At 43.2% G+C, this 14,998-nt stretch overlaps 1 protein-coding gene across 1 annotated transcript in view; it reads right to left on the bottom strand.

Moving 5' to 3' along the window:
• The window catches only part of LOC137422414 (teneurin-3), a 419,444-nt gene that overhangs the window by 68,208 nt on the left and 336,238 nt on the right, over positions 1-14,998 (bottom strand). Inside the window, exons 21-22 of the mRNA XM_078772563.1 lie at positions 14,335-14,355; positions 9,235-9,470 (exon numbers count right to left, since the gene is read on the bottom strand). Of these exons, the coding sequence (XP_078628689.1) occupies positions 9,235-9,470; positions 14,335-14,355 (257 nt within the window). The remainder of the gene's footprint in view (positions 1-9,234; positions 9,471-14,334; positions 14,356-14,998) is intronic.

Below are 14,998 nucleotides of genomic sequence, written 5' to 3'. Positions count from 1 at the left end.
GTGTGCGAATGAGGGCACACCTGTGATTGTCACAGAGGAAGTGACCGAGGAGGGGGCGCGAAGCGGTGTATTGGTGAGGTGTGCGAGCAACGAATGTGTGCCAAAGTGTTCGGTGGTCAGGTGTGTGACCAAGGCTGTGAGTGGAATGGGTGTACCGAGGTGTGTCAGGAAAGGTACGAGGAGAATGGGAACAGCTGCATGTATGAGCAAGAAAGGGGTAGCGTATGCTTGTAGGAATCCAGGTGAAGCGTCGACGATAACTGGGTTAAAGGTTAGAACGACTTATAGCCGACTCGGGCCCTCGGTGCGTGCCGGGCTTCGCGTGCCGCGAGAACCAGCGGGGATCCGAACCACGGCGGTTTCGAAAGAACCGCCGTGCGCGATCCACGCTGGGCCTCGCTTTGAACGGCCGCGGCCGGGCTCCACTAGGCGGAGCGGGCGGCTGGATAGGAAGGGTCGCTATGGCGACCACGTTTTGTTGAGACGTGCCGGCAGGTCGAGATCGGGACATTGGATGGCTCCACGCCGAGGTGATGCGTGGGATCTCGGCCCGGGTAAGCCCCCGCCCCGGCCCCGAATGCGGGACGCATCCAGCCGCCAGCACAAAAGAATCCGCGTTCAGTGCTCGGCTGTACGAAGCCGGGCTGTAGATGTGAATTGGCGCACCGAGAGGATGTAATAAGTAGACGGGTGATGGTGATAGTGATAGTGATTTAAAACGAAATTTAGAAAAGTGAATAGAATTGGCGGTAAATGGAAAATTTTTGAATTGTTGGATTTGGACGAGCGAAATTGGTAGTGAGAGACCCCCGATGTGGTGGGATGGCAAATCCACCATCCCTCACAGGTGGGGGCAAATGCGCAATAGTTTATGGGGTGGCTATGACAACCGAGCCAGGGAGGGCTTGGATAATTGTAGGGATCTAGCGAAGATGACATTAGGTAACGTTAAGGTTAGTTAGTGACTGATACCTGTAGTGGGGACACAGGTAGATTAGTATGGATGATAATGACGTGGGAGCGCAATAGTTTAAAGGGACGACTGGGAAGCGCAAGTTTCAGAGGGGAGTAGTTAGCTGAGATGATGCCGTGTGTGTGAGGATTGGGTGAGAATGGAACAGGTGTGATTGCACAGGTGTGCAACTGAACAGGTGTGTGGAGCAGTGTATGAGGGAGTAGTGGTGATTGCGTGTTGTGTTGACCAAATGGTCCAGGAAGAAAGGAGGGTGCAGGTGGCACCAGGTATGATTGCACAGGTGTGCAACGACAGGTGAATGAAGAACAGGTGTATGTGGCTGTGTGGAATAAATGGTAGTGTGGAATATCTGGAGTATTGGAATGGATGGTCGTGGAGTGAGTATGGTGGAAATTGTGGAGTGGAGTGGATGGTGCGAAGGTGTGAATGGGGGAAGAGTGGACCCCCATCACGGATACCCGGGGCGGGTAGTGTAAGTGTTAGGTAGAGGGTATAGGTAAATTGTAGTTGGATATTGGCATCTGTGGTGCGGGTGACAGAATGGTATGTGGATGGGTGCGTTGGTGTTGTGGAAATGGCTGGGCGTGTAGCCTGTTAGTGTGTGTAGTTGGTTTGGGCACTCCACCACTGTAAGGATGTCGGCCAGGTGAGGCCGCAGGTGGGCTCTGGGAGCCGGTAGTAGTTGTGTGGATGGGGCCCGAGGATCCGGAGGACGGACCCGGGTAGCCCAGTGCCAGAGGGCACCAAGGGGTGACAGAGCCAGGAGAGGGGCTGTCCCCAGTTAGTTAGGTTAGGGTGAGGAGCTAGGTAAGCTCGGGTGGCAACTACAGTGGTGGAGGTGTGCAGGTGGGTAGACCTGTTGGGAGAGGTACACGTCGCAGCCCAGAAATTGTGCTAGAGCACCGGGAGATGAATCGGGGGAGTGAGACCCCAAAATTGAGGAGCACCACAGTTTGGCCAATGGGAATTGGTTATTAGAACCCATAGTGTAAGTTGGCCAATGGATTGGCAGGGAAAGACCCCGGGTAGTGTAAAGTGTGTTAAAGTCATTTAGAGGATAGTTAGGATGAAGGATCTCCTCGCACCATCTGCATCCACTCACCTGAGGTGACAGGTACTCCACACCATGCCATGTTTTGATTATTTTTTATGATGCAAATGTTTGGATTGTGAGACGCATCATGACGTGGGTGTGACATTGTGCTTTGATGTTCCATCTCTGCCTCCTTATGAGGATTGATGATGAATTTGATGATGGCAAATTTTGAAGTAGAGGGATTGTGGTGACGAATTTGGTATAAGGGAAATATGGGGAAGACGTGACAGTAGTGACGAATTTGTAAATGGGTAGATTTTGTAAATATGGGGTAAGAGCAAGGGTAGTGTAGGTGACAGGGGGGTGACGTACGGTAGGGACGAGCTTTCTCACTTCGCCCTCCGTACGCATTTCACCTTGCATTGCCTTGTTTGACGTGTACCCTTGTGACCTTACCCCTCGCTCAATTGTCTTTCTTTTGTCTCCCACATGACCTGTGCGCCATTGGGTGCCGAGGGGAGCGTGCGTGAGGTGGCCATTGTGCGCCCGAGATTCCCAGAACCAGCACGCATTGCGTTGATGTACCACTTTATGGACCGCTGTTCGGCGGCCAAGTACCACTTGATGGACCCCAGGTTCTGGGGCAGAGCACCTCTGTTGGAGACCGGCCATAGAGGCCAGGGAATCTTGCTTGCGGACCTCGGTAAGGTGGCACCTATGCCAAACAGGTGGACCACCCTTAGTTGGCCCCTGAGGCCCTAAATAATAATAAAAAACGAACACAAGTTGTGCTTTTTTATTATGTCCAAATAGGCCGCATGAAGCCAGAAGACGTCAGGAAGAACATCGGCCCAGCAGACAAGGAGAAGACCACCACCAGTTGTTTTGTTGTGTTTATTATGAACCATGGTGACTGCGCACCGAGTGGTGCTTTGTGGTGCTTGTGGTGCTTTTGGGTGCTTTTGGGTGCTTTGGTGGTATTGGTACTGGTGCATCGATGCAATGCGTGCTGTCTCCTCCCTCCCAACAGGAATTTCTTTCTCTTGTTCCCTAAAAAGAAAAGAAAAAAACACACAGGTCCTGGGTTGCGTTGTAAATAAGAAATCACGTCATTGTAAATAATGCTCCCCACCGTAAATGTATAGTTTCAGAATAATTCCGTAATTCGGTTAGCTGTGGGCTTGAGTCTGTTAGACAGGATGCAATGCAATAGGGGGACATACTTATTTGTGTTTTAAAATTGTCACACTCAGGGTCAGGTTAATTGTAGAGGGAATTACACCTACATGTCACACTCAGTTAAGTCTAGTAGGCCCGAGGACGTGCCTGAAGAAAGGAGGGTGCAGTGTAACGATTTTGAGAAGTGTAACGGGTTTTGAGAAGTGTAACGGGTTTTGAGGAGTGTAACAATTTTGGAGGAAGGGTAACGGATGTGAAGAGTATGGTTTTGGTATGGTAACATCCTGGTAATGTAAATAATGGTCGCAGCCGTCCTCCTAATTAATTTCATAGAACATACACGCAGGTCACGATATATCTTTTAAATAGTGTATTTCCTTATTCCATGTAGGCTAAGTATGTGTTTTCCACTAGATTGACTTTGCATTGTATCAAACAAAATAAGCGTAGGCCCTTCCAATTTCCCCAAAAACCTCCCTTCCATTTGCCTTCCGCATTTTGGTCGGTTTTTCTCTTCAACCACCATTGGCCATGAAACAGGGTCGGAGAAGAAAGGCGTGTCTCCACCTCGTCAGAAGAGGGCAGGAGTGAACCGGCCCTAACAGCCAATCAACACCGCGGTGAGTGACCCGGTAGGCGTGCCCTCGGAGCCGGCGGCTTAATTCCGCCGGAGGTGATAAAAGCGAATGTAAGGAACTGCTTTACGAAGAGGCCTTGAGAGATACGCTGGGGGATGACCTGGAAGAGGAGCGCAATCCACCGCAAGCCCTACCTACCTACCTGCCTGCAATATCCCCTGTCGTTGGAGAGACGCGCTGAACGGAGGGAGACGGCTCCACCCCAGGAAGAGGAGCAGGTGTGCCGAGCCAGCGCGTGACGGCCGCGGATACGCGACGGAGGTTTTCCCGCCAAAACCGCGAGGGGTTGAAAGCTGCGGCCTCCGACCTTGCCTTCCTCTCAAGCAATCAACCTCGAGCCATTACCTGCCTGCAATATCCACCGTGTGAGTGTGAACGTCCTGTCCTACTCGTTTGTCTTGGGGATTAAGTAAATGAAATAGAATAAGTTAACAATGCACTGTGTGACTGCTCTTTTCCATCTATTGCTGTAAATAATATTGGTCGCTCTAAAATATTGCTTGTGTGTGTATAATAAATCTGTTCTTCCTCCAAACTCTGTCTTTCTTCTCTCTTCTTCTCTTTCGGTCGCTTTAGAGGTTTCCCAATTGAATATCTGTAGCGCGATTAGTCAACGTTCGGTTGGAATCGGGTTCTAATCGGGGAGTAACTGTTCGGACGCGGTTAAATACACCACCGCTCGGTCAATATAACATCTAAAAGCCGTGTCCGTAACAATTGATATATATATATATATATATATATATATATATATATATATATATATATATATATATATATATATACATATGTATATATATATATATATATATATATATATATATATATATATATATATATATACATATGTATATATATATATGTATATATATATGGATATATATATGTATATATATATGTATATATATATGGATATATATATGTATATATATATATATATATAATATGTATATATATATATATATACTGTATATATATATATATATACATACATACATATATATATATATACAGACTTGGCATTTAATATGGAATACTTTTTTTGTGGGGGTGAACTTACTTTCAAGATGTCTTAGAACCAAAAGTTCATTTTAATTATGTTGAAATTATTCTAGATTTTGTTAATGTGACCTTTAAAAGAAACAAAAACCACATTTGACATTTCGAAACAAATAAATTGATCCTTGAAAGTGATGTAAACTGATATCGAACTCAATACATGGACAGTACTGTGTTAAACTTCTGTACGTTTTCCAGAAGTTTCTCTTTATTTTGCACATTAGCCAAAATTTTTTTAACAAAAACAAAAGTTAAATTACGACTGGGATTACGGACAGTAAAATTACAGTTCAGTACTTCGTGTAACCCCCACGAGCATTCAGGAGAGCACGTACACGTCGAGGCATGCTGTTCACGATATTTGCCAAGGTTTGGACAGGAATCGCTTGCCATGCAGTGACAATAGCCTGCTGCAATTCACGCACAGAGGTCGGCTACTGGTCCAAGTGGTCGATTTGATGCGTTAATTCTTCCCACAAGTTCTCTATCGGATTCATATCCGTGGACATGGCAGGCCACTCCATATGCTCTACACCACGGTCAGCAGAAAGTGTTGGATCATGCGAGCACGATGAGGCCGTGCATTGTCATCTTGGAAGACAAAGTTTCCTCGAAAGGCTGCACGAGCAAATGGAAGCAATGTTTCTTCCAGAATGGCCCTGTACTTGAACTGGTTCAGGTTTCCATTCAGAACAACCAGGTTCAGTTTTGCCCGCTGCATGAAAAGCAGCCCAAACGGTCACCCCACCACCTCCAGCTTGGACTCTTGGCACTATACAATCTTTGTTGTAGGCTTCATGCACTTTTCTGTGCACTCGGACGCGGCCATCTTGACGATAGACCAGAAATCTAGACTCGTCACTGAAGATCACATGATTCCACGTGAAGTGAAGATCACGAAGACCTGGCTGCCATTGACGGTGCTCTTTGGCCCTCTGCAGTCGGCGCTGGCGGTGTTGTCTGGTCAGGCGTGGCTTTCTCAGGGGACGCCTGGCACGATAGCCTGCTTGAACCAGTCGTTGGTTGACTAGCCTTCTGGATACAGGCACATTTGTCAGTTGCTGCCACTCAGCTCTAAGCCGATTAGCTGACTTGGTACGGCCATTGCGGACTAACCGGTGCAGCTGGCGATCATCCCTCCTTGTGGTTCTGCGGGGATGTCCTGGCCTCGGTATTGGAGTAGGGACACCCCTCTGAGCATTTCGTTTCAGGATCTTTGACACCTGACCTTGAGTGATGCCATACTGCCGAGCAATAGCACGCTCTTTCATGCCGTAATTTCGTAAAGCCACCACTCCATGACAAACAGCATTGTCGAGTTGACGGACCATCTCCAGAGGAAGCGGCAATAACTTTTGGAGACGTGCAGCAGTTGTTTTCCACTAATACAGAACGCAACAACCCTTGTATACCCGACTGTGAAGCCAATCGTCAAATGCACCTGTCCGTACATTTTGCCACGCCACCTGTGATATAATCCCGTTGTTGACTTCTTGCTGCGACAGACAATCAGTGACATGGTTCTTTTAACAAATAAATCACCAAAGTGTAAAAGAAACTCACCAGATTGATATACTGAGTTAAAAAGTAAACCCGTCCAAAAAAAAATAAAAATTCCATATTAAATGCCAAGTCTGTATATATATATATATATATATATATATATATATATATATATATATATATATATATATATATATATATATATATATATATATATATATATATAGATATATATATATAGATATATATATACAGTATATATATATATATACAGTATATATACATATATATATATATATATATATATATATATATATACACATACATACAGTATATATATATATATATATATATATATATATATATATATACATATAGTATATATAGTATATATATATATATATATATATATATATATATATATATATATATATAGATATATATATATATATATATATATATATATATATATATGTCTGATACTGCCGCCCACGCGCATATATATATATATATATATATATATATATATATATATCTATATATATATATATATATATATATATATATATAGATATATATAGATAGATATATATAGATACAACAACAACATGCATTTTAAGGCCATGTTCCCTGCTAGAGCGGGGGTTAGCCTTGCGGTCCCCATGACAATCTTCTCCATTTTGCCCTATTTTCTGCATCTCTCCTTGTTAACCCCCTTGCCCGCATTTCATCTTCCACCATCTTTAGCCAAGTCTTTCTCGGTCTTCCCCGTCCTCTACTTCCTTCTACATTAACTTCCATCACTCTTCTCAACCAGTCACTTTCATCCTTCCTCAATACATGACCAAACCATCTCAACCTGTTCCTCTTCACAGCATCAATCACAGGCAATATTCCCATCATCTTTCGCAATTCTTTTTCGCAACATGCAATTCGCAACAGGCAATTTCGCAATTCTTTCGCAATAGATATATATAGATAGATATATATATATAGATATATATAGATAGATATATATATATATATCTTAGCCTCACTCCCACCATCGATCCTCTTGCCAACGTACATTCATCAAACATGCACTCATATCTTTGGCTCACGATTGAACAGGCATGAGCCATTAACCCTTTAACCCGTTAGTCTGTCTTCTACCAACTCCTCTCCAGCCTAGCTCCCCCAGCTCTGTCTGTGCTCTGTCCCCCAAATGTTCCTAGAGGACGCACAAGATCTGCCAGCAACCCTCTTATGGATAAACTGCCAAAAGCAAGACTCTCTGCTCATCTTCACTCTTTCATTCTTCTTTTCTCCCACCTCTGGAACAAACTCCCTTGCTCTCTTCAATCTCACTCCTTCCTCCAGATCTTTAAAACACCTGTACCCCACCGTCTCTTATCTTCCCCCATCCAAAACCTTGATCTTTTCTACCCCCGTTAATTCACCCCAGATCCACTTTTTTGAAATTCCAACTTCTTTCCTGGAAGTCCAAGCTGTGTCCATATGTTTTATACCTCTCCCACTCCCCCTCCCCCCTTCCCACGCCCCTTCCCCCCAAGCCCTCTCCCTCCCACAGATCTCCCGATGTCCCTGTTCTCTGCTGTTGTACTTGTGTGCTTCTCTCTCTCTCCCCATCTCGTCTCCCCCTCTCTTTATTGCATGTCTTGTGTGTCCTTTTGGTTTTTTTTGTCATTATTGTTGGCTCTTACACAAGCCTCGATCTTGCATACAAATAAAACAAACAAACAAAAAAAACCCTGAATTAATCAAACAACGATGTTACAAATATCTCAACTGTGTTTATATGTTCTTAAGAAGGAATATTGCCATATATGAAAAAACTTGATGCAAATGCGTTTTAAGAACGAGAGAGTTCATAGAACACGTTACCCCGTGCAGTCTCGAGAAACAAGAACGTGGGCGGGGTCTGCGAGCAGCAAATTTGATTGGTCGTGATGATGTAAAATAACGTAATATTTTGTCTAACACTGCTAAACGGAAGGGTTTTGAAAGTGACAAAAAGGCGATTTGTGCTCCTCAGTGTTCACGTGTATAATTCAATTTAAATAAAATAACGATTTTAAAGGTTTTAGAAAAAAAATCCGGAAGTTTACCGCCGTTGATGCTGCATCTTTTACACCACATTACTTAACTCGTTCGATGAGTTTTTCGTGCCTGGTGTTTGTACCATTACGATGTCCTTAAAAACAGCAGGTTTCCTGTTTGGAATGATTTTCTATTTTGTTTGACTGCCAAGCAGACAGACTAAAATATTATCTCACTATTCTCTGCGCATGCAGAATCAGGACAAGATTTCATACATTTTACCAAATTCAGAATCAAAGTACTGCTAAAGTGCAGGTTCGTTTCCCGATTCACATTCCGATTCGTGTTCTCCAGTGTCCAAAATATAGAATTGAATTGAAATCAAGTTGTTCCTCAATCATAGACCAACGTCTGTAGACACACAGGCAGACAATGTGAACCAATAATTGCTGAACCCCACTTCTCGCTTCAACCACACGGGGGTAATCAGGGAAGCTACAATCGATATAGACACATTTTGGTGACCTGCTCCATCTGCCAAGAGAACATCATGTGTTGTTACCATGATTTCCATACATTGATCTATAAAGAGTTCCTAAAGTACTGTAACCTTTATGATCTTAAGTCCTGATTCAGTGACATTTAAATAAAATATTTCAACTAGTGGATTGACAATTACGTTACACAAGCTGGTTTAGGTTTTAAGTGTTGCTCCTTTAATTTTACTTTGAGTAGTGTATAATCCTGTAAGTTCTTTTGTCATGTATCGTCATAATAATTTAATGTGATGGTGGTGTCCTTACCACGGGGGTGTGTGAGAGATGCATTGACTGCTGGGCCACCATCACCGCATCGCTTGTCATCATTTGGAAGGCACGACTCACCGGTTCCTGCTACTACATCCCCATTACTAATGAGCTCAACTGCAGCTCCAGTGAGGGAGCGCACGCGGTACACCTTGCGGGTACCAGCATCCGAGACCAAAAGCGAGCCCCGCAGAGGGTCTATGGCCAAGTAGTAGCGATGCGAGGGGTTTATACTGTACACATCACACGCAAATCATGTCACGACTCACAAAACGCATCAATAAATCTGACAAGCAACTGCTGAATCATGTGACACAATGTAACAAAGTAAATTGAAAGCTCCCAAGGTACTACTAATTGGCAGGGCTGGCAGGATGGCCAAGAAGTATGCACACTTTCCGTGAAGCTGTCTACTCTGGGTTTGAATCCCGACCCAGCCATAAACTGTCATCCCGGTGTTTCACAGGCAGAGTGATTCATCAATGTGTGGACAATCATCATCATCATCAACATCATCAATCCCTTGGGTGGACGTTAAGCAGGTGTCCCATATGCCAACAATAATAATCGGTGAACGTTAAAGATCCTACGGTGTCCTTTGTGAAGAGTAGGTGAGCCATCGCCCTCACCCTGAACAAATTACAAATTCCTGGCCTAACCTTGTGTTTTCCCTGTCCCAAGGAAATGAAATGCAAAAGGGTCAATTCCCCCAACCCTCAAGGGGATTGCTGCGCCCCTCACCTGGGCATGCGGATTAGTAGTAGAGGTTACGGATGTAAAAACACAAAAGGAGAAAGAAGAGACAAAATGCAAGTGATACCAGATGACAAAAACTTACATTAATACTCAGTCTCTTGGACAGCAACTATTGTTTAGAGTTCAAATAAAATGTCAAAATTATGAAATGTTCACAAACAGATCCTGAGACCAACCTCAAGTTAATGAGCTACTGTTACTAAAAACTTTCCACGGATTCTATTTGAATGATACACGTCATTGTCTAGACTGTGTAAGCTACATCAATCTGTGGAACTTCCTGGTTTAATTTTTCTTTCTGAGCGTAAAGACCTCAAGTCAAGAGAGTACAATGTGTCTACTCCACCTTTATTTATGTTTACACAATATGCAAGTGCAAGTATATTGAATTGAAAATTGGAAAAATTCTGGATTTTTTTTTTGCAGTATATTGTATTGTCGCACGGACCCTTTGGTTAAGACCAGGGACCGCGGATGGACCACAACGGATTTACTTGAGGCGACGACCAAACATGGATTCGGCTATAAAACGCGGGAGGAAGAAGGAAAGTGGAAGCTGTGGCAAAAGCGCTTATCTTCAGCGAACCGACGGCAGCTGCAGGGAAATTAATGTACTCGACACCGAATTAGAATGTACAAAAATAAAGATTTATTCACGGCACCCGATACAATGAAACGCGACGGTAATCAAATAAAGAGCCTAAATTGGGATCCCACACACCTCACTTCAGAAACAGCACACAGGAAAATGAATAACCAAAAGAAAAACGTTCGTTATGTAATATGAAATGGTGCGTCCTAACTGTCCGTCGTCTTGTCCCCACGCGGCTCCAAGCCCCGCTGCACACCACGAGGTCCCTCGCTCCAGCACCACAGCACCGCGAAGGCCCGAGCCAACGCCCACTCCATTCGCACACGAGGTCCCACCCATTCACAGCACCGAGCCCCGCTCCTGCACAAGCACCGAGCACTGCTCCAAGCACAAGCACCGAGCACTGCTCCGAGCACTACGTGGATGGCGAGCCAATGACCACCAGGACCTCTCAAGACCAAGAAGAAGCGCAAGAGTTTCAAGCACGTCGAGACAGCCAGAGAGCGCAAGGGTTAGAGCCTGCTCAAGAGCTGCTGAAAAGTCGTGCAGCACACTTTTATCACCTGGGTGGTGACGTCAGCCTTGGCGCGCCACCAACCAGCGCCTTCCACCGAACCTCTTTCTTAGTTGCGTCTTCGCGCCTCCCGCACTGGTTGGCTGGAGGTTCGCGCCTACCACGCTGACCAATCACAGGCCTCCTGGGCATGTTGCTATGCAAGTTCGTGATGCGACCGGCGGCAGCCATCATCGGCGGTGTCCTGGCCTGGTTTCCTGTCCGTTTTCTTCCAAAGTCATTGTCAGGGAAGGGAATTTAATTACTGTGTGCACTACAGGGCCTGTCTAAGTGTTTATATGGGTATGCATTGCCATAAGGGACAAAGGTTTGGCTACCAGGTTTGACACACAGGGGTTTATCCTAATCCCTACACTATCTAACACTCGAACGTCCTGGTATGCTCACAGGTATACTCTTACCCGACAAACCGGACTACACACACAGAAATTACAGGTAGATTCCCTATCGCGACAGACGAAGCATGTTACCTATTCAGATCTACCTGACTCTAGATACTGCTCTACCCTACCGACGTAACAGTATTTATCAAGCAACCATGAATACCATCCAAGACGATTAATTTATGTAGGGTCCTCGTGTTCAATGCCTGCGTTACCTTCCCAGCAAATTAATCCCCCAGGTAGGAAACCATGCTTCTAGATAGAATTTTCTAGATATAATATTTTCTTCTCGAAAATTTTTAGAAGTAAATAATTTTTTAAATTAAATTAAATTAAAAAATATATATAAAAATAAAATTTTCTTCGAGATAGAATAAAAATTTATCAATTTCCTATCTTTTAGAATTTTTCAAAAAAAATATTCCCCATGGCATGTTAAATACAATATACTGTAACAAAAAAAATCCAGGATTTTTCAAATTTTCAAGCCCTTAGCAGACAGAAAGTCTATTATGAGCATGCCATTGTGGTGGAGGACATGAAGTTATATTGTTCCCTATGGTTACCATTCCGTCGTCATGGAGAGCAGTGCCTAAGAACCCGTATTGTGCTACCCGTAGCACAGGTTGATTGAATGTCTCCACGTCACGATGTAGATGGAAGTTGAAGTGCTCAGTGGAAACGTTATTCTCATCATTTGACAGTGAAGTCCTGTGGGTGGCATGTTGAGCATGGCCTGCTGTGCTATAGAGATCCGGTTAAGCATTGAATTAGATTCCCCTTGTTTAATTTTATGGTCATTATTGAGACGTTACCAGGGATGTGAGTCCGTTTGATGTTATAAAGAGAGTATTAGCATAGTCAGGTTGTTGCTGAAATAGCACATCTTTAGGCTGTTGAGGTCGATTCCTCACACGACTATAAATGAAACTTAGCAGACAGGGTGTTGCATCCGCAAAGTGCACCATCCCTCGGATGGATGTTAAGCCGGGTATCCCACCGGCTTGTATTCGTTGATGGATGGTAAATACCCCAGTGTCTTATTGGGTAAGTTATTACCAGCAGTCTGACCACATTTCATATTCCCGCAATCTTCAGGGCCTTGCTGGCAGGTTCGCGAAAGATTTGGGCCAAACACCTTCCATGGACGACCCCATGAAGTGGGAATAATTGTGGCAGTTGAAGGACCAGCAGTAGTGATTATTGCCATTTGTGCTAATCTTTTACTGATGTATGAAGTTAATGTAAATTTTATCCAATTTCTGATGAGAGCGTGCTGGGAGTCATCAATGTTACATGTATGGAATACAATATTTGTACATCGCACGATAATAGACAATGTTTTTCATTTCTCACTTCAATTTCTGATCACACACATAATGTCATTTTAAATTAATTCATTTTCGTTTAACAAAGATAAAAATAAAATAGTGAAAGGAAAGCATCGTTTTCCCATCATCATGCTTTATGGTTCATGTTTAGTCTCGCTCCGAAGGGGATGTGAGAATATTGCAACGGCCCTGTCATCGCCCCCGTTTAGTATCTGTGCGTGTTTCCGCATCGATGTATTTTTTGGTTTAAAAATGTCTCTGCACCCGCTTGCCTGATCAATGCAAAACTTTAAACATAGGAGGAACTTCCCATGGAGAATAGGAGAATTATAACTCTGACGTTATAGGTCGCATGGTGTGCCAGCCATATTGGATTAAAAGGAAAAATATTGGACATAATTTTCACCAAAACCGCTTAACAAAAAAAAAATTGAAACTTGGCAGATGCTGTCAACTGCTCATGGTGTATATATAGAGTGATAACGATGACGTCATTGGTGAAGTGGTATTCCAGCATAATTGGTGAAATTGAAATCCTTATCCAAAAAATCTAAGACTTAATATATCTACGACCCGATGGGAGTGAATAATTACATTTATGACATCATCGTGACGTGGTCAGGAGGTGACATCGGATTGAAAATAAAAACATTTTAAAAATCTTCTCTGGAACCGTTTAATAGATCGATTTGAAATTGAATACGCATGATCGACTAGCCATGGGGAATATAGTAAAAACAATAAATCATATTCACCTTCATTGATGCAATTTAGTCTTAATGCCCACAAAAGTGGTCATTAGATATCCTAATAATCAATAAACAATCAATAAAGTTACGGCTAATGGCAATGTATGTGACATAATAGGGTGCATGGATGATATGGGATAAATGGGCCATAATAGCAGTGGGCCATAATACTGTAGTATCGTGTTCAGTTAACGATGGTATTTCTGTACAGAATGAGCGTGAGAGGCGAGACTATGCGATCTACCAGTGCCGTTCTAGTTTTCCTTTTGGTTTTTATTAAAACTTATGTTGGGATAATAATTGTGATGCCTCTGAAGAGCATAATTTTTTTAGTCTTCATCTTTCGTATGCAGCAAAAGTCTATGGGGTAGCATCACTGGCTGAGGGTGCGGCTGTGCTCCTGACGCAACACCTTACGCTGAGGATCTAAAACTTTTACTTGCACAGCTGCACTATTATACAGGGTTGGATGATGGAGGGCACCTTGCTCCATTTTCCCGACAGAGGAATCTTTCCGACCTTACTCTAGTTCATGCGGAAACCTAAACAACCTTTGCCCCAAAAACAGATCATGCACCTAACATGCAAGTGTGACATCCAGTAAGAATGTCAGGAGACCATGACAGTGTAAAATAGCATATACAGTAGTTTCACATCTTACAGCTTGTATTCGATAAGGATTCAGAATATTTTGAGGTACACGAGTGCTTACCTGTGTCTTAGGTCTTTATTCCTGAAAGCAACATGAAAAGAAATACAGAGAACAGAAAAAAACAAAAAATAAAACAAGAGGCACATCAAAGTCAATGTGAGACACCAATATCATGCTTCAGCACCAGTTTATCAGATTGTTACTTCCTGATCACTATGATGTAAGCGCTAGACATGAGTAAATAGTAACAGTCTCTGTTGAAACATGAACGTTTGCCGCACTCCAATCTCATAACATATCAAGACGATTTCCTCGTGGAATGATGTCGAGGATGCGATGGTGGTAATTACTCCTCCACATCCTAGTATCCGAATATTATACATACACTACTCACAATAAGTTAGGGATATTGGCAGGTTTTCGGTGTGGTTGATTTTGTGTATTAATTATGTTGAAAAAAGTTGTTGGTCCGAATTCTATGGTTATTAATGAGTGTGAAAAAACACAGCATTCTTGATTTCAATACCCTAACCCTAACCCCTATAAAAAAAAAAATCAACTCACTCCCACAATATCCATAACTTATTGTGAGTAGTGTACATCTTGAATCCTAGACTAATCATTCAATTCTTACTCATGACGATATTTATTTATTTATTTATATTTTATGTTGGAGGTTCCAGGCACGGACTATATAGCCCTCATTGAGGCCAGGCCTTAAATA

This window comes from Myxine glutinosa, chromosome 2, assembly GCF_964187855.1.
Source record: "Myxine glutinosa chromosome 2, kmMyxGlut1.1, whole genome shotgun sequence".
NCBI lineage: Eukaryota > Metazoa > Chordata > Myxini > Myxiniformes > Myxinidae > Myxine > Myxine glutinosa.
This window is presented reverse-complemented; position numbering and strand designations above follow the sequence as displayed.